The 24,533-nt window shown below is 45.3% G+C and overlaps 1 protein-coding gene across 1 annotated transcript in view; it reads left to right on the plus strand.

Annotated features, from left to right (window-relative positions):
* Positions 1-22,700, plus strand: part of LOC146174234 (sodium-coupled monocarboxylate transporter 1-like) — a 50,129-nt gene extending 27,429 nt beyond the window's left edge. Inside the window, exons 5-10 of the mRNA XM_084585358.1 lie at positions 7,919-7,986; positions 8,079-8,165; positions 10,821-11,002; positions 17,137-17,237; positions 20,868-20,962; positions 22,614-22,700. Of these exons, the coding sequence (XP_084441484.1) occupies positions 7,919-7,986; positions 8,079-8,165; positions 10,821-11,002; positions 17,137-17,237; positions 20,868-20,962; positions 22,614-22,700 (620 nt within the window). The remainder of the gene's footprint in view (positions 1-7,918; positions 7,987-8,078; positions 8,166-10,820; positions 11,003-17,136; positions 17,238-20,867; positions 20,963-22,613) is intronic.
* The last annotated feature ends 1,833 nt before the right edge of the window (positions 22,701-24,533 follow it).

Genomic DNA, 24,533 nt, shown 5'->3' on the forward strand with positions numbered 1-24,533 from the left:
CAATCCGTCCCCACGCCCGATTACTCTGCTACGTGGGGAATCTCCCGGTTCTATTCAACCAGCCCACGTTCTCTCTGACCTGGATGCCTCCGAGACCTACCGCCAGTAACTACTTTGATGCTCTGCAGTCCGATCTGACGCCTGATTCGTTGCCAGACGGCTTCTTCCGAACCGCCATCGATGACGCTCTTCCTTCCACCTACCGGACTCAGCTCGTGGCCCTTTTACAGACATTTCGCTTCGCTTTCGACGCCGCCCACACACCTCTCGGCCGCACTTCCACAGTCGCGCATTACATTCAGACCGGCTCTAACTCGCCTTTTCGACAGCGCCCCTATCGTTTGTCAGTGGCAGAGCGTCGCGTGATCAATGAACAAGTTGAGGACATGCTACAACGTGGTGTAATTCGTCCATCACAAAGCCCCTGATCTTCACCAGTGGTGCTAGTGAAAAAGAAAGATGGCTCGTTTCGCTTTTGTATTGACTACTGGCGCCTCAACAAAATTACCCACAAGGACAATTACCCCCTTCCGCGTATAGACGACGCTCTTGATTGCCTTTAAGGTGCCGAGTACTTTTCATCTCTTGATTTACGTTCAGGTTACTGGCAAGTACCAATGGCCGCCTGTGACAGAGAGAAGACCGCATTTGTGACGCCGGATGGCCTCTATGAATTTAATGTGATGCCCTTCGGTCTGTGCAATGCGCCCGCCACATTCGAGAGGATGATGGATAACATCTTGCGGAAGTTCAAGTGGCACATCTGCCTCTGCTACTTGGACGACATTGTTGTCTTTTCCATCGACTTCGCTATGCACCTAGAGCGCTTGCGGCAAGTTTTGGTTTGCCTTACTGACGCCGGCCTGCAACTGAATCTCAAGAAGTGTCACTTCGGTGCCAGGGAGTTGACTATTTTGGGGCACATCGTCTCTAAGGAAGGTGTTCGTCCTGATCCGGCCAAGTTGCGCGCAGTGGCGGAGTTTCCTAAGCCGGTTTCGCTCAAGCAACTTCGAAGCTTCATAGGTCTATGCTACTATTTTCGGCGCTTCGTGCAGAATTTTGCTTCGATAATTGCACCCCTGACGAAACTACTCGGAGGAAACAGTGACTTAACTGCGTGGTCGGTCGAGTGCGACGAAGCGTTCAACGCATTGCGCCGTCTTTTGACTTCGCCACCAATCCTTCGCCACTACGACCCGACAGCACCCACCGAGGTCCATACTGATGCGAATGGCATTGGCTTCGGAGCTGTCTTGGCACAACGGAAAAACGGTTTTCACGAATACGTCGTCGCGTACGCGAGTCGTACCTTCTCTAAAGCTGAACGCAACTACTCAGTTACGGAAAAGGAGTGTTTGGCAATTGTGTGGGCATTAACAAAATTCCGACCCTACCTTTACGGTCGCCAGTTTGACGTCGTCACGGACCACCACGCGTTATGTTCGCTATCCTCTCTTGAAGACCCGTCCGGCCGCCTCGCACGATGGGCTCTCCGCCTACAGGAATTTGACATCCGCGTTATATATCGCTCTGGCCGTAAACACATGGACGCCGACGCACTATCTCGTTCTCCCGTCTCCAACGAACCTGCTTGCTCTACGGCGGCTGATCCCGTCCTCTCCTCTCTAACCATCGCTGACATGCCTGCGGAGCAGCGAAAAGACCCGTGGCTCGCATCTCTTATCGAGATCGTGTCCACTTCTCCTAACGCTGCTGCGCCTTCTCGGGCTTTACGCCGTCAAGCAGCACACTTTGCCCTACGAGAAGGTCTTCTCTACCGCCGCAATTATATGACTGATGGTCGACGGTGGCTTCTCGTCATTCCCCGCCATTTACGACATGAAATTTGCACCTCTTTCCATGCGGACCCTCAGTGTGCCCATCCTGGTGTAGTGAAGACGTTTCAAAGGATCTCTCAACGCTACTATTGGCGCGGCATGTACGGGCATATTCGCAAATACGTCCGCTCCTGCATCGCCTGTCAGCGCCGGAAGTCATCCACACCTCGTGTTTCTGGCCCCTTACAACCACTTCCATGCCGGCCCGCCCTTTTGACCGCATTGGCGTTGACCTTTACGGGCCACTTCCCTGCACGGTTTCTGGGAACCGGTGGATTATCGTCGGCATCGACCACCTCACCCGGTATGCCGAGACCGCCGCTTTACCCGCCGCTAGTGCCCATGAAGTTGCCCTGTTCTTGCTACATCATTTTGTTCTTCGCTACGGCGCGCCGCGAGAGCTGCGAGTGACCGAGGACGCGTCTTCCTTTCCAACGTCGTTGAATCTCTATTGGCCGAATGCCGCATCATACGTCGGACCACAACAGCCTACCACCCTCAAACAAACGGGTTGACTGAGCGCTTCAATCGCACTCTCGGAAATATGCTCACGATGTACGTTGCCGCCGATCAGACTAACTGGGACGCTGTCCTTCCTTTCGTGACATACGCTTATAACACCGCCACGCAGAAACTACTGGATTTAGTCCTTTCTTCCTCCTTTATGCGTGAGGCGTCGTCCACGATGGACACTATTTTACCATATCGTCCCGACTCCTCCGAGTGTACTCTCCTTTCAGACGTTGCCAAACATGCGGAGGAATGTCGCCAGTTGGCGCGGTGTTTTACATCGGAATCTCAAGGCCGCCAAAAAAATCACCGCGACAAAGATCAGACGCCACACGTTTTTCCTGCAGGATCCCTTGTTTGGCTTTTGGTTCCCGGCACCCCACCGGGATTGTCATCAAAATTTCGAACCGAGTATCACGGCCCCTACCGCATTGTCCGTCAAACCTCCCCTGTGAATTCGTGGAGCCACTCACTACCTCTTCGGACATGCGTCATCGCGGCCGCAAAACTGTGCACGTGAGACGCCTCAAAACGTACTACGATCCGCTCCTCTTGCTCTCACCATAGGTCGCCAGGATGGCTCCTCCTCGCTCCGGGGGAAATTGTAGTGAACTACACGAGGATATACGAAGACGAGGATTAAGTAGGCGAGAATATCACGAAGACGAGGATAAGGATGACGAAGTGCCGCTGCGCTGCTCGTGCTCGCTTGTGGAGACTGAGACTGGCTGCGTTCTTGTGTGGTTCACCGTGAAACTTCGACAGGGCTATTATCCCTGTTAAAGCACAGTAAAACCCCCTTTCAGCTTTGCTTTGTATTGTTCATACTAGTATGCCTGTTTGGGAGGGCACAACACGCGATTGAACAAATAGATATTTGAATAGACAGTGAATTATAAAGAACACGACATTGCTTAGCTGTACCTAAATGTGTTCTTGATGACAGCACTAACAGTAAAGTCAGACGCATGTTCTCACTCCAGAAGGAAAATCAATCAATCACTCAAACAGGCATGTCTGGCTAATTTTATTTCTTTGTTTCATTTAATGACGACTGACCAGAGTGAACTCTTGTCAGTCAGTCTACCTACACCGCGAGGAAGCGACTGTCTCAAGTGGACCATTGCTACTACCGTACACAGACTCAAGGGATTTGAAATGAATGGACAAGAATGTAGAAATTGAATAATAGAGCCGTGTAAGTGCAATCAAATCTGACCAAGGGATTGCTATGGTAAGAGGCACTCCCCTTCCCTGAAAAAAAAGCAGTAAAAATATTTCCACCACAGCAACGAAGGCAAACCCCTAACCAAGGCGTGTCTTGTGGGGGATTAACAAAAGCCTACTTAAAGCAAGCTTCGTGTTGCAAAGCATAGAATGCAGTTAGTGCAATACTAACAGTACCATACTACTGTTAGTATGGAAAAACAAATATACATCCATAAGACACCTTGCCGAGAGTGAATCTGAGTGCTCCTTGAAAACGTTATGAAAAAGAACTGAACAAGGGTAAATGGGGTATGCCACAGTTCGCAGATGAGCCAACGTTTCGACAAGTGGACTTGTCTTCGTCTGGTCCACTTGTCGAAACGTTGGCTCATCTGCGAACAGAGGCGTACCCCATTTACCCTTGTTCAGCTCTTTTTCATACCGTACAAACCATCTTCTTCCTTTCGTTCTGCCTGAATCCTTGAAAACGTTGCAGCTTTCGAAGAACTTCGTAGTGTTTATACTACCACTCTGAGCAGACGAATGCACATAATTTGTAAGCCGGAGTGAGGTACGAGGCTAGCTAAAAGATGGTGCCTCAACAATGTCACAGAGCTTCGCGTATAGTAGGTGTTGTAGGTAACACAGGATGGGCAGATGAGAGCATGCCATATCAACCGCATGCAGCATTCGTCCTTAAGGACTAATGCTCGCGCACATTGGATGCTATTTATTTATTAATATTAAGGCTAGCCTTCACGGATAAGTGCCTCAAAACGCAGGCGAGGTGTATCGTTTTTGTCGGAACGTAGCAGCGTTGAGGAAAATAGGAACCAAAGAAGCGTAGAGCATGTGCGCACACTTGCTACTCTGTCGATGAAAAATCCTGTGGTAGACGAGTGGACCGTTATTAAACAAGAAAAAGCTTCGTAAATATGATACTGTTTTAGTTTACTGCTAGTTTTCTGCTTATTTCTTCAGTTATTAAGAGAGCGCACGCATAAAGAAACGAGTTTTCTTTCTGCTCTAAATATCATTTCTGATACCTCAAAATTTTGTCAGATGCTTCCATGCTTGGTTAATTCATTTAGCTTCGCCGTTCGAAACCAATACCACGAATGGGGGCCGTCGATAAAGTCAAGACCCACTGAGAGGCTTTTTGCTCCAGGTCATCACCATCTTTGATAGTGAAAATGAATGAAATACTTGATAGTACCCCACGAATCTCGAGTCTTCATATGTTATTCAATCGTCTCGCTTTGTTTCATTCTCCTGCTTGTCCCCCAAGGTTGCTCTGGCCAGGTAGCCCTTGGACCACATTTATTCTAATTCATTTTACGTCTGCTGTGGTGTCCTTTAGTTGCATTTATGTAGGATATGCAGGGCGCGAAGAGTAAGTGTGCTGAATTTTGTGCTTGGAAATGGGAGGTCAACGCTAGGCGCACTGTAAACTGGCGAGCTAAGTGCACAGTGCAAGTGCTTAGAATCATCATCATCATCATCAGCCTGATTATACCCACTGCAGGGCGAAGGCCTCTTCCATATTTCTCCCCTTAACCCGGTTCTGAGCTAGCTGCATCCACTTGACCCCTGCGAACTTCTTAATCTCATCCACCCACCTAACTTTCTGCCGCCCCTGCTACGCTTTCCTTCCCTTCAAATCCAGTTTGTTACCCTCAGCGACCATCGGTTATAGTCTCTTCGTACTACATGTCCTGCCCATGTCCATTTCTTCTTCTTAATTTCCACTAGAATGTCGGTAACTTGAGTTATTTCTCTGACCCACTCTGCACGCTTTCTATCTCTTAATGTTACCCCTACCATTTTTCGTTCCATAGCTCTCTGGGTTGTCCTCAACTTAAGTAGAACTCTCTTGGTTAGCCTCCACTTTTCAGCCCCATAGGTGAGTACAGGCAAGATGCAACTGTTGTATACTTTCCTCTTGAGCGATACCGGTAAGCTGATAGTCATAATCTGCGAGTGCTTGCCAAGTGCGCGCCATCCCAATCTCATTCTTCTTGTTATTTCCTTTTCATGGTCCGGATCAGCGGTTACTACCTGTCCTAAGTAGACATACTCGTCTACTACTTCCAGTATTTCGCTACCTGATGTAAACTGCTGTTCCTTCCCGAGGCTGTTGAACATTACCTTAGTCTTCTGCATATTGATTTTCAAGCCCAACTTTCTACTTTTTCTGTCTAGGTCATCAATCATTATTTGCAGTTCATCCCCCGAGTTGCTTAGCAAGGCAATGTCATCAGCAAATCGCAGATTACTGAGGTATTCTCCATCTATCTTATCCCTAACTGCTCCCATTCCAAATCTTTAAATACTTCCTCTAGACAAGCTGTGAATAGTACTGGGGAGATTGTGTCTCCTTGCCTAACACCTTTCTTTATGGGAATTTTGTTACTTTCTTTATGCAGAACTATCGTTGCTGTGCTGCCACTATATATATCTTCCAGCACTTTCACGTACGGCTCGTCTACCCCCTGATTTCGCAATGCCTGCATCACCGCCGAGGTTTCAACTGAGTCAAATGCTTTTTCGTAATCAATGAATGCTATGTATAAGGGCTGGTTATATTCCGAGCATTTTTTTATCACCTGATTGATGGTATAGATTGTGATATGGATAAGTGCTTAGAATAATTGTTGCATATTGTCGGTACGTTGTAATAAGAAAATAATAACTAATTAAAACCCTCCTGAGCGTAGCCACACGGCTATAAAAAAAAGCTAGATATTTTTGCCCCACTTTTTATATACTCATACTTCTTAAGTACTTGAATCCGATTAATTGTAATGTTCGGTACTGTGCGTGTCATCTACTCGAGGTCATCACTTGAACCATTATTGTTAAATTTATATAAAAAGGCCGACAAGGAAGTTCATTGCTGCTTTTCCATGCCTAATGCTAGGCGGTGTGTGCATCTGAAGAAAATAAAAACGTCTGTCTCAAAACAATGTTTAGTAGTCACAGGTACGACCAGCCATGTGCATGCAGGTGAAAGCTCGCTCGCAGGTGGCGCTGCCATGCCATGCCTGCTCCCCCATGCTTCTTTCTGGGGCGCGCGTCATCACGTAGCTCTTAGCGTGATGCCTACGGACTTTCTCTTACGGCGCTCTTTCCACTCGTCTTCCGCCTGTGACGGCGACCTCTGCCCAGGTTACCCACGATGGCGAGGTGATTAAGACGTACATATTGTGGTACATTTATCGTCGGGTTAAATACTTCTGTCAAACTTACCTCTAGAATGAAAAGCAGATAGATGATAAATGAGAAGAATAGTATCACAGCATCCGGAACACTCCAAAAAAAGAGAGAAAAACTACTACTCCTCAATATTAGTGCGGGCGACTGGATTTCTAGTGTCAGAAGGAAGTTCGTTAGTGAGGCAGTACGAGGACGTTGCTTTGAAAAGGCAGTAGTAGGGCAAGGGCCCTGCTGCAAGAATATCTCTTTACGAAGCCGTTGTATTATTCACCTGTCCGGTGGCTACCAATGGCTGTTGCGACCATTCTTTTGGGTACCATAGAGTGATGACATAATCGGAAGGAGAATTTTCGATAAGGGAGAATCTAAGGTTTTCGCCTCAAAACCATCTCTACCACCTGCCAATTACCGCAGGCAGGTCATAATTTTGATCCTGTTTGTCGAACTCTTGGAGTATTTTTTCGTCATTCTGCTGCGATGAAAATAATGCAAAATTAGGAAGGACCGTCATATAAGTTATGTCCCACTGCCTTCTCATTCCGCACGGAGCGAGCCGTAAAGCGGAAGCCAATAGTATAGTTGTCCCATCAAACACTTAACGGCGGAGCTTCATTGTGCACGCTTTTTTTCCAAACCATCGTCTATGGCGACAATGCCGGTTTTGCAACGCAGACTGGGGTTTTATACGCGGTCGTGCAAATGTATTCTTACGTGCCTTGTAATTCACACGAGCATGCCACAGGGGTGCTTGTCACTACCAGTTCGTTCGTCTAGATCAACGTAAATTGGCAATAAATGGCTATCTATATTAGTGTATTTCTTCCATTTTAAATTAAAGCCGCAACTGGGGCAAGCAGGTTCATAGTATAAATAACGCGAATTTACCCTACACGATGAGAGGACACTACACAATCGCTTATGTGATGCCTTCTCCTTCTGTCTTTCTGTTTAGCGCTGCTTACAGGGATTGCTAAATAATGTATTATATGTCACGTTGAGCAGCTCACATGCTTTGCCCAGAAGTTCAGTTAAGACCTGCGGCGTACCCTCACCGGCCCCATCAGAAAAATCTAGATGCAGATTTGATAATACAAGGCTGAAATATACAATTGTATGTTGTACAGAAACCTAAATTCTTGTTTCAGCATTTGCGAGCGGTACGATAATGACGATGTGTGCGGTTGCAGTTCCTTACATGGGTACAGCGGCCAGTGTACGTATCATCCCTTCATAAACGTTCTCTTGGTTTCTGCGGGTTTCCTTTTTTGAGATTATTGTGCTGAAGCCTCACTTTTCTTTCTGCAGATATTCATGTCTTTCTACACGTCAGCAGCAGGACTCTTCACCGGGCTAATTCTTCTTGCAATATCGTCACCATGGGTCAACTCCAAGGTAGCTCTTGAAACGAATAGCATTAAGAAATGAAAGCGAAAGCGATATGCCTGTGCTTACGAACCTCTACAAACCCTCAATCGTATCGTTGGTTAAATTGCAAAGGGTAAAGTATGCTTGAACGAAGTAAAATGAGGGTTATCTATTGTTTGCAGCCGCATTGTAAGCGGGCGGGTTTTCGACAAAGACCTAGTCTGGCTTCGCACTGATCGATGGTCTAGGTGCGATGTTTATGCAAGGCACGACAGCGTGTAGCAGTTTTGAATGATGCATGATCGGCTGCCGCGAGAGTATAGTTATGTCACTCCTGTGCATTACAATAAACATGGCGAAGCTTGCTGTACAACGCGTGACAAAAAAAGCATGCGGCCTATATGTGCGTGGCGCCATCTGTGGAACGCGTGAGGTGCTAGGCCCTGGAACAATACGAAACTCGCAAATGAAGGCATTATAGGTAACATTCTGAAATGGAAAAAAGCGGCGTAGGTGCTTGCGCTCCAAGGTACTTTTAAGAGGTGTCTAGCTATTTCAAATTTGCTGCATAAGCTGAAGTTGAACTATAAGTGGAAGTTGGTATGAGGCGCTGTTCTCGGAATTGGTTCTTTTCAGAGCGCAGCTCTGGCGCCTGTTCCTACGTTTCGCGTCGCCGTCAGCGTTGTCACTCTTAACCAGCTCCGCAGCCGGGCGCTCTTGTGTCACCGCTCGCCGCTGCTTATCGCCATGGAGGAGGAAGAAAAAAACTAGGAGGGAGCGGCGCGGCGGAAAAGTGAAGCCTAGGCATAAAAAATATAATGGAAAGGATCATGGGAAATTAGCCGTCACGTCATACGGCAAGCGGTAGCGGGTAGCTGGTTTCGGTTGCGGTTTCTCACGCTTCGCTCTGAAGGAATGCTTCGCGTGGCCTTCGATACGCGACGCCTGCACTAGAAACCTGAGGCGCGGGCTGCGAGCAGGCGATGGATGGAACTTTGAACTTTTAGACGGCTGATTCAGTGGGGGCTGCTGCCGCCGCGCAGTAAACCCGTGTATTTCGCGAAGTATGGCTGGGTCCCCTCAGCTGCGTCATATATAATGCTTGCGGGGCTCAGCGCACAAGACGAAGCACGCGAGAACAAGGACGAGGGACGAAGCGGTGATCATCGCTTCGTCCTGTCGTCCGTTGTGTTCTTGTGCTCTGTCTTTGTGCGCAGAGTCCCGCAAGCGTGGAATCAAACCAACTAGCCCAACAAAAAGTACTGCCATATGAAATGCTGCCTGCCAGGATGCAAGAACTGCACGGATATACCTCTTGGGGCTGTCGCTCCAACAGTGAGTACCTTGTTATGCGCACTCCTTGAGAAATGAAACATTTATTTGTCAGTGCATGTGCATGTATTGTTCGAGACGAAAATCGTTTGATTCAATTAGGAAATGCAGGCCTCAAATGCACATTGTTACGCTGAAGCCAGTTTCCCAGGCATGAAATGTTATGTCGAATTCGTAGTCTCATTGACGAAACCAAAGATGAAAAGGCCACCTACAGTTCTCACTAGTGTGCCTATAAATACGGAGAACAATGCAACAATTGTAAGCAAAGTAACTTATGTGTTACGACGAGATGCCCAACTTTCGGCAGACCACTCCGGTAGGCTTTCCGCGGGGACGTCCAAAGTCACTGAAAACTACCATGTACCCTGCTGCTTTTATGTCTGGCAGCTATGTTGGCTAAATTCCCAAGAATCATTGCGCGCAAGAGAGAGAAGGGAGCGGTGTCAGAGGAGGTTGGCTTGCGGAGGCTGCGCGCGCTCCCTCCTAGTTTTTTTCTTCCTCCATTTTTTTCTTCCCCCCTCCCCCCCCCCCGCCCGACCTTTTGTGTTCTCCGGTTGCTGCACGCGCTCCTGCCGCCACCGTTCGCTGCTGCCTGTAACCTCCCCCATCTCTGTCTCCCTCCGTGGCGCCTACAGCGCGAGTTCTCCAATTGCTGTCCGTGCTCTTGCCGGCACCGTTCGGAACTGCTTACACCCCCCTCCCCCCCTTCCTCCGTGGCTCCGACGGTGTTCTCCGGTTACGAAGCGCCGGCTTGGCATCAGCGGATCATGGTGCGTTCATCTGAAGTCAAAACGCCGAGCCACGTTGTTTCACTTGCACCAACCTGCATACAATTATTGGCGCATTTACCTGCTGACTAGTGTGAAATTACTGAAGCTGAGAATCCCACTAAACCACGTGCAATACACCATTTTCGTGCATCGAATATTTCTCGGACTATGATATGCATTTAGGAAATATACACATGCAAAATTGCAAACCTAAATTACGGCCATTGTAAATAAGCTAATTAAAATCACTGTCGCATATTGTTATCAGGTTACAAATGAAGGCATTGCACTAATTGAAATTCAGATTGTTATAGCGCAATCATATTAGAAAAGGAGCACATTCTAGAGCATGCAAGATGAGATCGACACAACATGAGGCGGCAGGTGTTGATAACGAGTTCCTTACCAATTCTAATACTTGAGTGCGGCAGAACATTTAGATGTAGTGTACACAAAAACAGCTCTTATATGCCGTTAACTGGCTGATTGTGAATATAACGTCAGCGCCGCAGTGTTTTATTCTACTCATTGCGGAATGCATCGGAAGGTGGCTAATTCTTGAACAATTCTTTTTCAGGGAGTAGCATGGGGAACTCTGCTCGTATGTGGTCTTCAGCCGTGGCACGCTCTAGGTAGAAGCCTTTCAGATGTTGCTCCCGTTCCCTTGCTTCCTAAAAGTCTGGACCGCTGCCCGCGTTTTGTCAATGACACTGAAGCAAATGAACCAAATATAACCATGAATGGAGCAATTCCACCAAGGTGTGTATTGGTTGTGAATTGTCGATGTTGCAGTTGGGTCATATCCTCTTTCAATGACTACGTAAATGATATAAACATTGAAACTCCTTCAACCACCAATACGATTTTATAGTGACTTCCCATTGTACAGACCACAAATCTATTTATGCGTAAATAAGGCTGCCATGCATATTATACACTGTTTTATTGCTAATAGTGCTTTGAAGTTATTACGGCAGGCTAAAAAAGTGAGCTTTCGCTCATGGCTTATTGTATTCTGCAATGTTTTGCTTAATATATGGAGTGCGTGTCGCACATCACGAACGGCCTATTATGAAATTCGAACCAAGAACAGTAGATGTGTTTTGCGATGCACTGTGTTATTATTAGTGCCTGAGTTGAATGTCACATTAATCATGAAGAGTATGATAACCTATTTAATGTAAATGTAATATATATGAAATCGGTAAAACATGCCGTAGGAGCGCCCATAAAAATAGTATAGTGTGTTCCCTCTTGAAAAAAAAAAAAAACAGCGCTCGTCTTGTGTTCCTTTGCTGTGGTGTTCGTCTTTTGAGCTGGCTTTCATCCAATATGTTCCACCAACTCGCCCGTTTGGCTATAGTGTAGAGCATAAAAATAGCTTTCGAAATTACAGGAGAGTTGCTGTTCGCGAGCTGTCGGTGCTAGCAAGCTATATTTCATTGCTATTCTGCGAGGAAATGCAATAGCAACCTGTACGATATTTTATCTGGCAATCTATTTCAAAATGTTTGATAAGTAGTGTGACTTTATATGTTTATTTCTCTTCACGTGATGTAAACGACGCTATTCGTACATTTCGACAATTGTCTTCATAACCTGCAACATTCAGCCTTGAATACATAATTACTTGAAGCATCTGCCTGTACCGTGTGTGGCAATGGCATTCATTACAATAAATTTACTGAAACTCTCATGACTGCAGGAAGACGCACTCCTGTGCCGCTCCATTTTATTTAGTTTTCCCCTCAAATTGTCTGGTAACAGCCGCTGCTTTGCGTTTCATGCGTCTAATGAATTGCATGAACTACAATGACGTTAGGGACATTTGTTTAGCCGACACCAGCTACACCAGTGTGGGAAATTTCCTATTTCGCTGCAGTGGTGTAGCTGGTGTAGATTAAAAAACAATTGCTCGTTGTTTGCAACTTCACGCGTGTTTTCAAAGTGCGCGCATCTGGCGATTATTCAGAACTTCTATCACTACTAACTTGTGCTTGTTCCTATTTTTCCCCAACTCGGCTATTTAAACACGCTCTACACCATTGAATAAATGTTAATTTTTTGGTTCTACTGACTACGCTGCTGCTGCGCCAATCTGGCGCCACTGCGTGCGCGCATGGCTTTCTTACCGATGCATTCAACCTAGCACTGTTACCCTAAAAAAAAAAAAAAAACGACTGGTGGTTAAGCGGAAGCATTAGCTGTGTACCGAAATCTATAAAAATGTTCAAGTCATTGGCGTAAAGTAACCGTCACGTTTGACGAACTATTCCCCTCTTTAATAAACTCCATCAAGCAAATTGAAGAACAGTTGCATCTACGAGTGTCTTGCACCATTACCTTTTATTTCACCGCTTCTCTCCCGTGTTCTTGTATCATCTATAAAGCTGTGCGCAATTTTTGAAGCCAAGTACAGCTCAGCCACTTGACGGTGGCGTACTTCGGTAGCAAAAAAATAAAATATTTGGCTTAGATCTTGCAGGACCTCAATTCTACAGTACAAGCATCTTGGTGTCCTGTTCGCGTCAGATATGCACTGGGAAGAACAAATTAATAACATTTGCTCCAGATTAGCTTATGGTTGTCATGTTTTACTAAGGGCCAGGGACTGCTTTGGCCTTCCAATTTTATGCATCCTGTGTTTCGCCTTTGTGCACAGTCAGTTGTCCTATTGTCTGGAAACATGGGACGGTACATATAAAGCATACCTAGATCCTGTTTCTCGCCTTCAAAAACGAGCTGTTCGTATGATAACTTATTCAAATAGTACATACTCCAGTAGGCCACTTTTTCAGCAGCTTCGCATCTTACGGCTATCAATGGCATATAAACTGAAGATAGCTGAAATAGTAAACACTGTAATCAAATCTAACAACCCCCTGCCCCTTAGTTTATTTAATTTACCAATGAAACAAACTAGAGCTGCTACTAACAACCTATTTAATTTATCATGTTGTTATGGTATGTGCGGCCAGAGACTCCTAGAATATAGTGGATAGCCCATGTGTGGAATGAAGTCCCCAAATGAAGTTAAGGAAAAAAAAACTTTTCGGCGTCTTTAAAACGGTATCTAATTTTCAGGGAATTGTCGGAATAAATTAAATGTGTGTGTCAATTTTGAATTTTTTCTGTACAAGGTCTGCAGTAACATTTTACTTGTACCCATTACTAGCCGTAAAGGCTATGGTTCCAATCAACTGTTCGTGTACAGTTTTTTAGCACAAATAAAGAAAACAAAAACAAAAAAAGTCAATATTTGCTCAGCTCTTCAAGGCAAAGCTGCGGCAAACGTAACTACGTCACCCCAATCATCAATGCACGCGCGGATAGCGTGACGGTTACAGGAAGATCAGCATGCCAGGAATGCCTTAGAAAGAATCCACCGATAAAAGTTGGGTTGTATGGACATATTCTGGCTCATAACCAATAAAAACGTCGGGCACGCAGTAGATCCAAGTCATGTTTTCTTCTGTTGCTTGGTATCCAAAATTGCACAATAGTAATGCTAAAGGGTAAACATGGACACACATGTAATACAAAAATGATAATCAAATCTTCCTCTTGGCTACGACAGTTGTTTCAGTTTGCATCTGGATCCTCTATGTCGGATGGTGGCGGAATTCGTGCTGGCATTGAAAGAGGTGCAAGGAACGTAGATGCTACTTGAAGTTTTAAAAAGACCTAGCTCTCGGCTTGGTGAGGACGGGATTTAAAAGACAGCGAGACACCTTGGAAAACGTAGCAGTAGCGAAACTTTGGGCACCGTATGTCACGGTTTATTACGCCTACCATATATTATACTCGTTTGCCCTTATACACAGCGCTATGCGCTGATGTTTTAGCTTTGGAGTTTATTTTTTCTCGCTGACGCTTGTTCTTTTCTTTTCCTAGTGGCGCTAACCCTGTCTGTCTTGCGCGGCATAGAAAGCCGTACGCGATCTTACGGACGATCCAAAGCCACGCTTGCATTCATTTAGATCGTCAGCACTAACTGCCTCGCTAGCAAAAATGTAGTGATGTGTCTGGATCAAGGGTTTCACCAGTAATAAACTAAAATAAAATATTTTACGGCTGCCAGTCGGTTTTCAACCCGGAGCAGGACGAAGAGATGGGCAGCGCTGGCCCACTGCGCCTTTTCCCGAGGTGTATATGTCGCTTGCTAAACTGCCATTCTTTCACGCTGGGGCTTGCGTGCCGTCGCCTTTATCATCGTAAAGTGTAGTCAAAACCCAAGGCAATGAAATAACTGGCAATTGTGCACAGAATTCGGATTTTGACGATCGCCTCGGTTACGAAAAGCATGTTGTTTTTGCTGAATCCTTGGAGTAAAAATGCTGCTCTGGCAGTGGTGGGAAAGGGGGTGTAATATGAGAGGAACTTGCTTTTTAACTTTCGATCAATGGGAGAGAAAATTCTGATATAACAAAAATCTCGTTTTAACAAAGATACTTAGATCTAAATGAATTTCTTATTAAATTCCTCATTAATTCCTAATTTCATTCCAAAAGACGTACGTTTTCGCATTTTGACCACAGTAATAAAATTGGTATTTCTTGACTTAACTCCGAATTATCCCCGCCAGTAGAATAGCAAGCATATTCAAAGAGGCACAGAGATAAGATGTGTTACTCACCTAGCTCACCTGCGTTATACGGATTTCAGTGATTTATACCCGATTGTGAATTTTACTTTGCCTCATGAGAGGCTAGACCAGGAAGTGATAACAAAATGCGACTGGATTTCGAAACAGAATTGTGACGCGACCGATAGTGCGCCTTTTCTTCTCAGAAAAAAAGCTTTTTTTTTTTATGCCAGTCTCTCAGGTTATAACACGACGAAAAACCATGCCAAACTGTGTGTGGCACGTTTTAAACGGTTCACGCTGGGTTGAGCTCCTGCGATCATTTGTATAAATTAACAGGAAAAGGTTTAACAGACTACCTGCCTGAAATTTCAGAGCAAAATGACTGTGGCCTCTCCTACGGTAAACAGCAAAACTTATATTTTCCCACTCTCTTTCTCCTCTCACTAGTGTCACATTTTACCGGCTCGAATGAATGCCCAACATGGTATACGCTCTGAATGTCATCGCGTTCTGACGGATTGAGTTTTTTTGATGACATGTACCGTAGATCTGCCCCAGCTTTATTGTTTTGTTATTTACAAGCTAGGTTGCCAATCGTTTACGAATCGTGTACGTGGAAGATATAGTCTGCAGTCACGCGTTGACGCCACTACTGCCTATATCAGTGAAGTAAAAGCAATCTGAGAGATGCGAATTGAAACTACTCGCTCACGTGGTCCTATAGTTTGTAGCAATAACTGTAATCAAACTGAATAAAGCTTAAAAGTTGATTCTAAAATGAATTTTCTTTTTACTATATGTCATTGGATGCTAATTCTGTTCAGCTTTCTTCATAAACTTGCCTTCTTCTTTAAGACTGAAAAACGTATACACATGAAAAGAGCAGGGCTTTTAAAAGTCTTCCACTTCCTCCTCCTTTTTTTTCCAGAGCAAGAAGAAAATACGGCTTTAATACTGCGCACGGTAAAATGGAGATACGTTACTGTAATAATGTGTTCCTAATAATGAGATTAGTGTGCAAGCTGTGATTATTTTAATTTTGAAAGGAATGTTTCGCTAAGAAATGGAACACCAATTTTCCCGCATCTTTTCTTAGTTCCTTGCTTCGTCGGCTTCAACTGCGTCTATATTGTGAGTTCTTAGTCCTTGGACAGCCAGGATGTCTACTTTTCATTATTCGTGGCAGACATAAACGTAACTTGAAAGTATCTAAACGGCTGTGCACTGCGTGCAATCAGCCGGCCTTCTGTAAGGGATCCGAGATTCGACTTACACCATTTAAGCATCGCAAAACCCCGCGGCGGCAGCGGTGGTACGATGTAGGGAAAATGCGGAAACAAGTCTCGTTGGGAGAGGTCACTGGCAGCCAAAGATTTCCAGGTGGCCGCAATTAGGCTGAAACATGTATTGTAGCCCCATTAGAGCCTATGCGTCGCTTTGGGACACTACACATCATAGAGCATAATGACACAATATGTAGGTTCCCCGCTGTACCCTTTTATTACGCATGGATTCGGCGGCCTAGGCAACAGGTAGTAAAACGAGCATTTCATTGAAATTAAATTGGCAGTGGACGTCCTTATTTATACTGGGCCGTTAAGCTTGCGTTATAGTTCAATGTGCGCATAATATACGGCGTTAGCAAGCACCGCAGCCGCAATTACTCTGAATAGAAAAACCATATGAACTCAACAAATGAACAGTATAAAAGTCGTATAAATATAGCACTTTTTCAACTCCACGCTCTAAAAAGTGAATTTCGAGGTTAGCACTGGAATCTGCGCTCGACCTAAAATCCATAACCCTATGAAGGAGATAATACAGATTTCTGATAACCGAAACTATATGGCTGTGCATCTACCTTTGCAGATGAAGAGAAAGAAAATGTTTGAAGGACAAGGGTGAAATGTGGAAGCTGAGTCTACATGTTTCATAGGCGCAAACCTTAAAATGTTCTGGTGAACTTTACGATATCCGCTTGCGATAAAAAACCCACGTGATCAGCATTTCTCTGGCTCCTTTACCTGTCGCATTGCTGATAGCCGGTTTGGTACGCCTGGATATTACAGAATGAAATTCAGGATGACTCTGAGAGGCGAACCAGATTGAATTGCTGGCATGTTTGTCGTAAAAATCCAATAAATACATGCACACGTTGAAAATATAAGGATAAACTTTTTCTTGGTGTACAAAGAGCATCGCATGAATGTGTAGGCCCTGATGCTTTTACATTACGCCCCTATTTCTTGTCCAGTATTGACAGCACAAATTAATGCTCGGTGCTCACGTTTCTCATGGTACGCAGCTCGGGCGTGTTCCCGCTGTACCAGATCTCGTATTTTTGGATATCCCTGATCGGCATCGTGCTGACGATAGTCCTGGGAACCGCCCTCAGTCTTGCAACAGGTGAGCTCGGTGGCGTTCGTGGTTTCGCTGCATAAATTAGGACTTTAACTCCGAACAGAAAGCGCACCAGTGTATCCATAGTCGAAGAAATAATTCTAGAAAGCTGTTGCGGTACGGAGAATTATGCTTCATTGTAGCCTACCAGTGCGTGCAGGCCGACTGCTTTTGTAGGCTACCTGCAAATTCACAATTATTGAAGTGCTTATTCCTGATAGTAATACTTGGAAGGTTTGACAAAAATGATTTGATAAAATATTGGCTCAACGAACAACAGGAGCTTTAACACCCAGTATTATAATAGAGGAAAAAAGTTTTTATTACAAAATTTTCAGCAGATGCTCAAATCTTTAACAAGAAATCCCTGTAAGCTGTCAAACGTTATTTTGAAAATCAATAATATTGTTACGTACTCAGTACGTTACGGGGGTGTTTACTTGTCGTCTAAAGCGCTCCGAGTCACCCAAGGGACGCCAGCACACACTACTGTTTCTTCTCTTTCCTCTTCTCCACAACTTCTTCCTTTCTGACGCCCCGAAGCACGTGACACTTCCCCCCTCGCAGATGAAGCCCCAGGGCAAGCAGTTTAAGGAAGGTGCTGGGGATAGAACCTTTTTAGCCCAGCCACATGCACCACATGAGTCCGGAGTGAGCATCGGCCACTTTCGGTGTGGCGTGAAATTACATAGTTCACGTCACTCAGGTGCTCCAAAACGACAAAAGGGCCGCTATAGCGAAACAGCAGCTTCTGGGCTAAACCACGCTTGCGCAGCGGCGTCCACAGCAACACTAAATCACCGGGCACATAAGAGACATGTGGACGCCGGTTGTCATAACGCTCCTTCGAACGTTCCTGTGAGACCAGGATGCGGAGGCGGGCAACGCGCCGAGCTTTTTCGGCTCGATAAAGTGGGGGCGATAGAAGACTCGTTGTGGTAGGAGAAAGGAAGGATGGTATCAAGACAGCTGCGGGGAACTCGAGAATACAGGAGGTAAAACGGATTGCAGCCAGTCGTCTCATGCTGTGTACGCGTATGTAATGAAAGGGAGGATTCATCCCAGTTCTTGTGATCAGACTGCACGTACATCGCCAACATAGTGGTCAGAGTGCGGTTGGTCCGTTCAACAAGTTCATATTGCGGGTGATACGGCGTTGTATGACGGTAATCTCAGCTGCATAGATGAAGGAGTTCTTCGATAACTTCAGCTGTATATTGGCGCCCACGGTAACTGATCAGAACTCGAGGAGGGCCACGGCGCAGGACAAGAAATCGCAGAAGAAATAGGGATACTTCGTAAGCAGTGGCTGAGGGTATTGCGGCTGTTTCTGAATATCGAGTGAGATGGTCAACACATACCACTATCCACCGGTTACCGTTCGAAGATCGCGGAAAAAGACCCAATAGATCGATGCTCACCTGCTCAAAGGGTGCTGTCGGAGGCGCAATAGGATGCAGCGGTCCTGGTGGACGGGGAAGTAGGGAGCTTGTACTGCTGGCACTTGACACAACTAGCTACATAGCGCTGAATGGCTTGACGCATTTTGGGCCAGTAAAAGCGTTCCTGTGTGCGATGAAGGGTCCGGGCGACACCCAAGTGGCCCGACGTGGTATCGTCGTGCATCATTTCAAGAACGGGAATACGGAGGTTTTCCGGCACGACGAGAAGAAAGCGTGCACCTCCGGGGTTGAAATCCTTCTTGTAAAGCAGGCCGGCACGAACGCACAAACGCGCATCTCCTGAACCTTGAGCGGCAGAGAAGAGCGGTGACAAAGTCTGATATTTGCGTAGTTCTGTCTGGAACAGTTTAGGGTCAGGAAACGTTGCAGAGATAGGCGCCAGGTAGTCATCAAAGTTGTCATCATCACTGCCAGTTGACGAAAGTGGCAAGCGTGACAGACATATATTATGTTGAGGCATGAAAAGGAAAGAGACAGTCAGCGTCAGCATGTTGATGGCCGCTTTTGTATGCCCCAGTGAAGTTAAACTCTTGCAACCGCAATGCCCATCGAGCGAGCCGGCCGCAAGGGTCACGAAGATTTACGAGCCAGCAGAGCGAATGGTGGTCAGTGATGATGGTAAAAACATTGCCATATAGGTAGGAACGAAATCGTTGCACCGCAAAAACCACTGCGAGGCACTCTTGTTCAGTAACGGTGTAGTTGCGCTCTGCCTTGCTCAACGAACGACTAGCATAAGCTATCACGTGCTGATCGGTGCCATGACGCTGGATGAGCACTGCGCCAACGCTCACGCCACTAGCATCGGTGTGAACTTGGATGGGGGCAGAAGGACAGAAGTCACGTAGGATAGATCCTGATGTCAGGAGGAATTTGAGGTGGCGGAAGGCAGAGTCGCAGTCAGTAGCCCAATTGAACGGTGCATCTTTGTGCAAAAGGCACGTGAGCGGGTATGCGATGTCAGCGAATCTGGGCGCAAAACGACGAAAATAGGAGCATAGTCCTAAAAAGCTCCGAAGCTGCTTCACTGATTTCGGTGCTGTAAAGCTGGTTACAGCCGCAATCTTCGGAGGATCCGGCCGAACACCATCCTTATCGACAAAGTGACCAAGAACAATTGTTTGGCGTTCGCCAAATGGTACTTCTTAGAGTTGAGGACGAGGCCTGGTCTCTCAATGCAATCAAGAATGATTACGAGGCAGCGATTGTGTTCCTGAAAGGTCTTGCCGAAGATCACAACGTCGTCCAAATAGCACAAACAAATTTCCCACTTGAGTCCGCGCAGAATGGTGTCCATGAATCGTTCGAACGTGGTAGATGAATTGCACAATCCAAAGGGCATTACGATAAACTCATAGAGACCATCGGGTGTCTCAAATGCCGTCTTTCCTTTTTCGCTTGGGTTCATTGGTAGCTGCCAGTACTGCGATCTCAAGTCTACCGAAGAGAAGTATGACGCCGAATGAGGACAGTCGAATGCATCGTAAATACGTGGAAGCGGCTATACATCTTTTTTGGTGACGGCGTTAAGGCGACGATAGTCCGCACAGAAACGCCATGTGTTTTTTTTTTTTTTTTACGAGATTAACTGGAGCCGCCCAAGTACTTGAAGATTCCTGGATAACACCACGTTGGAGCATGTCATGAACTTATTCGTTAGTGAGCTGACGTTCGGTCGGAGACACACGATAGCGCTTCTGTCTGATCGGGCGAGAGATTCCGGTATCAATAGATTGATGGATGCGAGAATTTGGAATCGGTGGCTGATGATCTCTGGCGAAGTCGAAAACTGAAACATGCTTGGAAAGCAGGTCAGTCGAAATTCGGCGCTCCTGTGCTCCCAGGGATGTATTTATCATTGCCTGGATTCGGGACTCTGCAAAATGGGATGTTTTATCTTCAGGAGTATGGTTACTTAGTGCCGCCACGTAATTCGACACACCTTCCTTGTAATGAGCGAGCCTCATGCCACGAAGCAACACGGCTGGCTCGTCTGAATAGTTTACAGTCCAGAATATATTCGAGTTCTTATATAGCAGATAATGCTTGATTTCCTCATTGCGAACGTTACAAATTTCTAAAGAATCCTAAACGCTGAGCTTGTTTTATCACCATATTTTGTAAGGCTATTTTAGTCCTTGCTGAGACTGAGGCAACGTTTTTTTTTTTTCAGGAGGTGGCCAAGAAACGAAGAGAAATTTACGCTTCACCAGTCCGCTGTTCGTGAATCTCTGGAGACGGTCCAGATATATGCGTGAACATTTTCAAGTGAGTGCGAATTCCCCGCAAAGCCGCTATACAAGAGTAGACAACCGATAATAAAACTGCGACAAACGCATCTCTCCTAGAGAAACGGTTAGCAGAGTATTTTTGTTTACCGAACAAAACTCTATGGGGAAGCAATCTTATAATGGACCCTTCGCACACTGACAACTACGATAAATCATTACTTAAGTATTCAGACACTGTGAGCCGTTACATTTTCCACTCTCTGTGACTCAAAAACGCGCACTCTTGTATTCTGCAATCGCTTCATCCGTATCTAAAATACCGGTTCACAGACTGTTACGTTGAACTACCTGCTCAGTTCACTACGCTCGCAGGATTCCATTCAAAGTGATCGCCGGAGGTATGCGTTTGAATGCAGATTCGACGCTATTCGCTTCCTTGTATCTCGCCTTCAAACAACTGGAACTCGCTGCCAGTCAGTTTCTACCTAGAACAGGTACAGAGATTATCAACACTGGCATTACACCCTTGCGCAACCTCAGTAATCGGTTCCTGCTCATGATAAGCTACCAGTCTTTCAGTTGACTTTCGGATGACGTAGTCATCATCGTCTCTTCTGTAACAACTCTCCACTACAAACCCTAATTAAGCCTCCTTCATGTTAATCAAATTGTAAAGAACTCTAAACATTTAGCTAATAACAAGCAAGCTTAAAACAAACGTTACCTAAACAGATGCTAATTTGCGACGTGTCAAATATATACAAAGAAGCAAGCGAAACAGGCATCTAACATCCATGCTGCACATCACCCACATCGCCATAATCAAGAAGAAATAACTTACGTAGGCTTCAGAAGCATGCTATGCAAGGTAACAACAGCAACACTGTTGCAGAACCGGTTGGAAGGTCAAGACGTGAATATACACCTGATTTGCGCTTTGAAATGAAGCACGGAAGGAAGGATGGTCCGGAAGTTACCTCGTGTCTACAAAAATGGTCTCAGGGTTACATTATATCTGAAAAGCAAGTACTGAAAAGCAACAAGGTAGGAAAAGTAAAGCAGACAAATAAAGCTCTTAGTATTGTTACGCCGCGGATAATAGCATTATGGGGCTACTATTTTACCTCATCCGCCCACCTCACGTTCTGCTACGCTTACCTATGAACTGGTGCGAAATGTACATCCAAAAACATATGTCAAGTCAGCATGAGCTAGGTGGGTCAATATAGAGGAATATTTTACCGTAAACGTTGACTGTCAGGTATTGTCGAATGCAAATCATGCTTAAACAAGGCTTCATGCCATAGCACAGATTTCTGTACAATAAGATCTAGTCATTACAGTGCGATAAAATTATAGCAATTTGCGAGGAAATTTAAATATACTACCAAACCCTTGAAAATCTCTTTGCTCCCTTGTGTCTGCATCAGAACCTCTATTGGAATTTATATGGCTGCTAACTGTTGTGTTCCTCCTGCAAGATTATCTTCCTTCATGCTGAGTTTCAGTTCAAAGTTATACAGAAGCCTTATCCTACTGAGTTAGCTGTGAGCTAGCTGTGAGCATGTGAACAAAGTGTAAGAAATGTTGGGCAATCGTATCGCGTTTCCTTTAGTACACTGAAAAAAAAGTTACCTAAATATTTCTAGCCACTCTTGCTTCAGGATTGTTATTTTTCTTTAAAACAGATAGACGACATTGAGATGAAGAAGAACACAAAATTGGCAGAGTGTACCCAAGAGGATGATGATGAGCGCACGATTCTCGGCACTTAACTGAACTAAACAGGACGGGGTCTCTTGGGCCTGTGCAGAAGATTTTCTTCAGAGAACACGGAGGGTAACTGCGTGGTGACTAATGTGTTTCAGTTCTGTAATGGACACTAAGGTGGTTATGATATAGGTTTAGAACGGGTACCTTTCAAAAAGGGCTATATGAAGATTTTATAGACTTATTGTGAAGAGGGCTAAGATTCCGCCCCTGAATGACGGGATGAAATAAACGCTTGCGTATAATGCCACACCCTAGAGTGAAAATGCCTAAGATTTGATTTGTGTTCTTGCTTTCAAATTATTCTGCACCTAATGCTAGATGTCATGGAGTCATCATCATCAGCCTGACTATAACCACTGTAGGGCGAAGGCCTCTCCCATATTTCTCCACTTAACCCGGTTCTGTGCTAGCTGCATCCACTTGACCCTTGCGAACTTCTTAGCCTCATCCGCCCAGCTAACTTTCTGCCACCCCCTGCTACGCTTTCCTTCCCTTGGAATCGAGTTTGTTACCCTAAGCGACCATCGGTTATCCTCTCTTCGTACTACATGTCCTGCCCATGCCCATTTCTTCTTAACTTCCACTAGAATGTCGGTAACATGAGTTATTTCTCTGACCCACTCTGCACGCTTCCTATCTCTTAATGTTACCCCTACCATTTTTCGTTCCATAGCCCTTTGGATTGTCCTCAACTTAAGTAGAACTCTCTTGGTTAGCCTCCACGTTTCAGCCCCATAGGTGAGTACAGGTAAGATGCAACTGTTATATACTTTCCTCTTGAGCGATACCGGTAAGCTGCTAGTTATAATCTGCGAGCGCTTGCCAAATGCACTCCATCCCAATCTTACTATTTTTGTTATTTCCTTTTCATGGCCCGGATCCGCGGTTATGACCTGTCCTAAGTAGACATATTTGCCTACTACTTCCAATCGCTGCCTAATGTACACTGCTGTTCCTTCCCGAGGCTGTTGAACATTGCCTTAGTCTTCGGCATATTGATTTTCAAGCCTACCTTTCTAGTTTTCCTGTCTAGGTAATCAATCATTATTTACAGTTTGTCCCCCGAGTTGCTTAGCAAGGCAATGTCATCAGCAAATCGCAGATTACTTAGGTATTCTCCATCTATTCTTATTCCTTACTACTCCCATATGCCATGGAGTAAAAGTAAGCAAAGGGGTCTAACAGAAATATTCAACGCAATGTGATTTATATAAGTTATGCATGGCAATGGCATAAAAGAACCTCAAAAGTAAAGTTTAAAGACAGGGCGTTGAAATGAGACTGACCATGATTAAAATGAAAATGAATACGAACTTGACTCTTATCGCGTAAATTTATTGAGAGTCGTCAGTCTACCGGGCTCTTCTTATTGGAAGAAGGAACTGCGTCTTACTCTCCTGCATCATATATATCGCAACCGAACAGGTATTCGAGAGGAAATGTACCTACATAGGCCACATTATGTCTCTGTTCGCACAAATACTTGTTTGTAGATGTTGGAATAGCGTGCGAAAGCAAACATATACACCAGTCTTTTTTGTTCGTTTCATCAGCGAATGGAATCGGCTCTCGCGTAAACAGATTTGCAGTGCAAATGAAGTTGTGTTCTTTTCACTCTAACTCCACGCTGAGCACCCTTGGGCTAAGCGAGGCAATTATTGACAAAATAAATGTGTAAATAAATGTTGAAATAAATAAAATAAATACTCCTAGGCCCCTCTCAAGCATCCTTCAAACACCCGTACACCCCGTACCTTCACCAAGGTGTTACGGTGATGTACTTAATGTAACTGGCGCTGCGATGGCAGAACGAAACGCAAATACTTCAGTAGCCT

The sequence above is a fragment of the Amblyomma maculatum genome, chromosome 11 (genome assembly GCF_055883805.1).
Source record: "Amblyomma maculatum isolate TAMU_Amacu chromosome 11, ASM5588380v1, whole genome shotgun sequence".
NCBI classification, from domain to species: Eukaryota; Metazoa; Arthropoda; class Arachnida; order Ixodida; family Ixodidae; genus Amblyomma; species Amblyomma maculatum.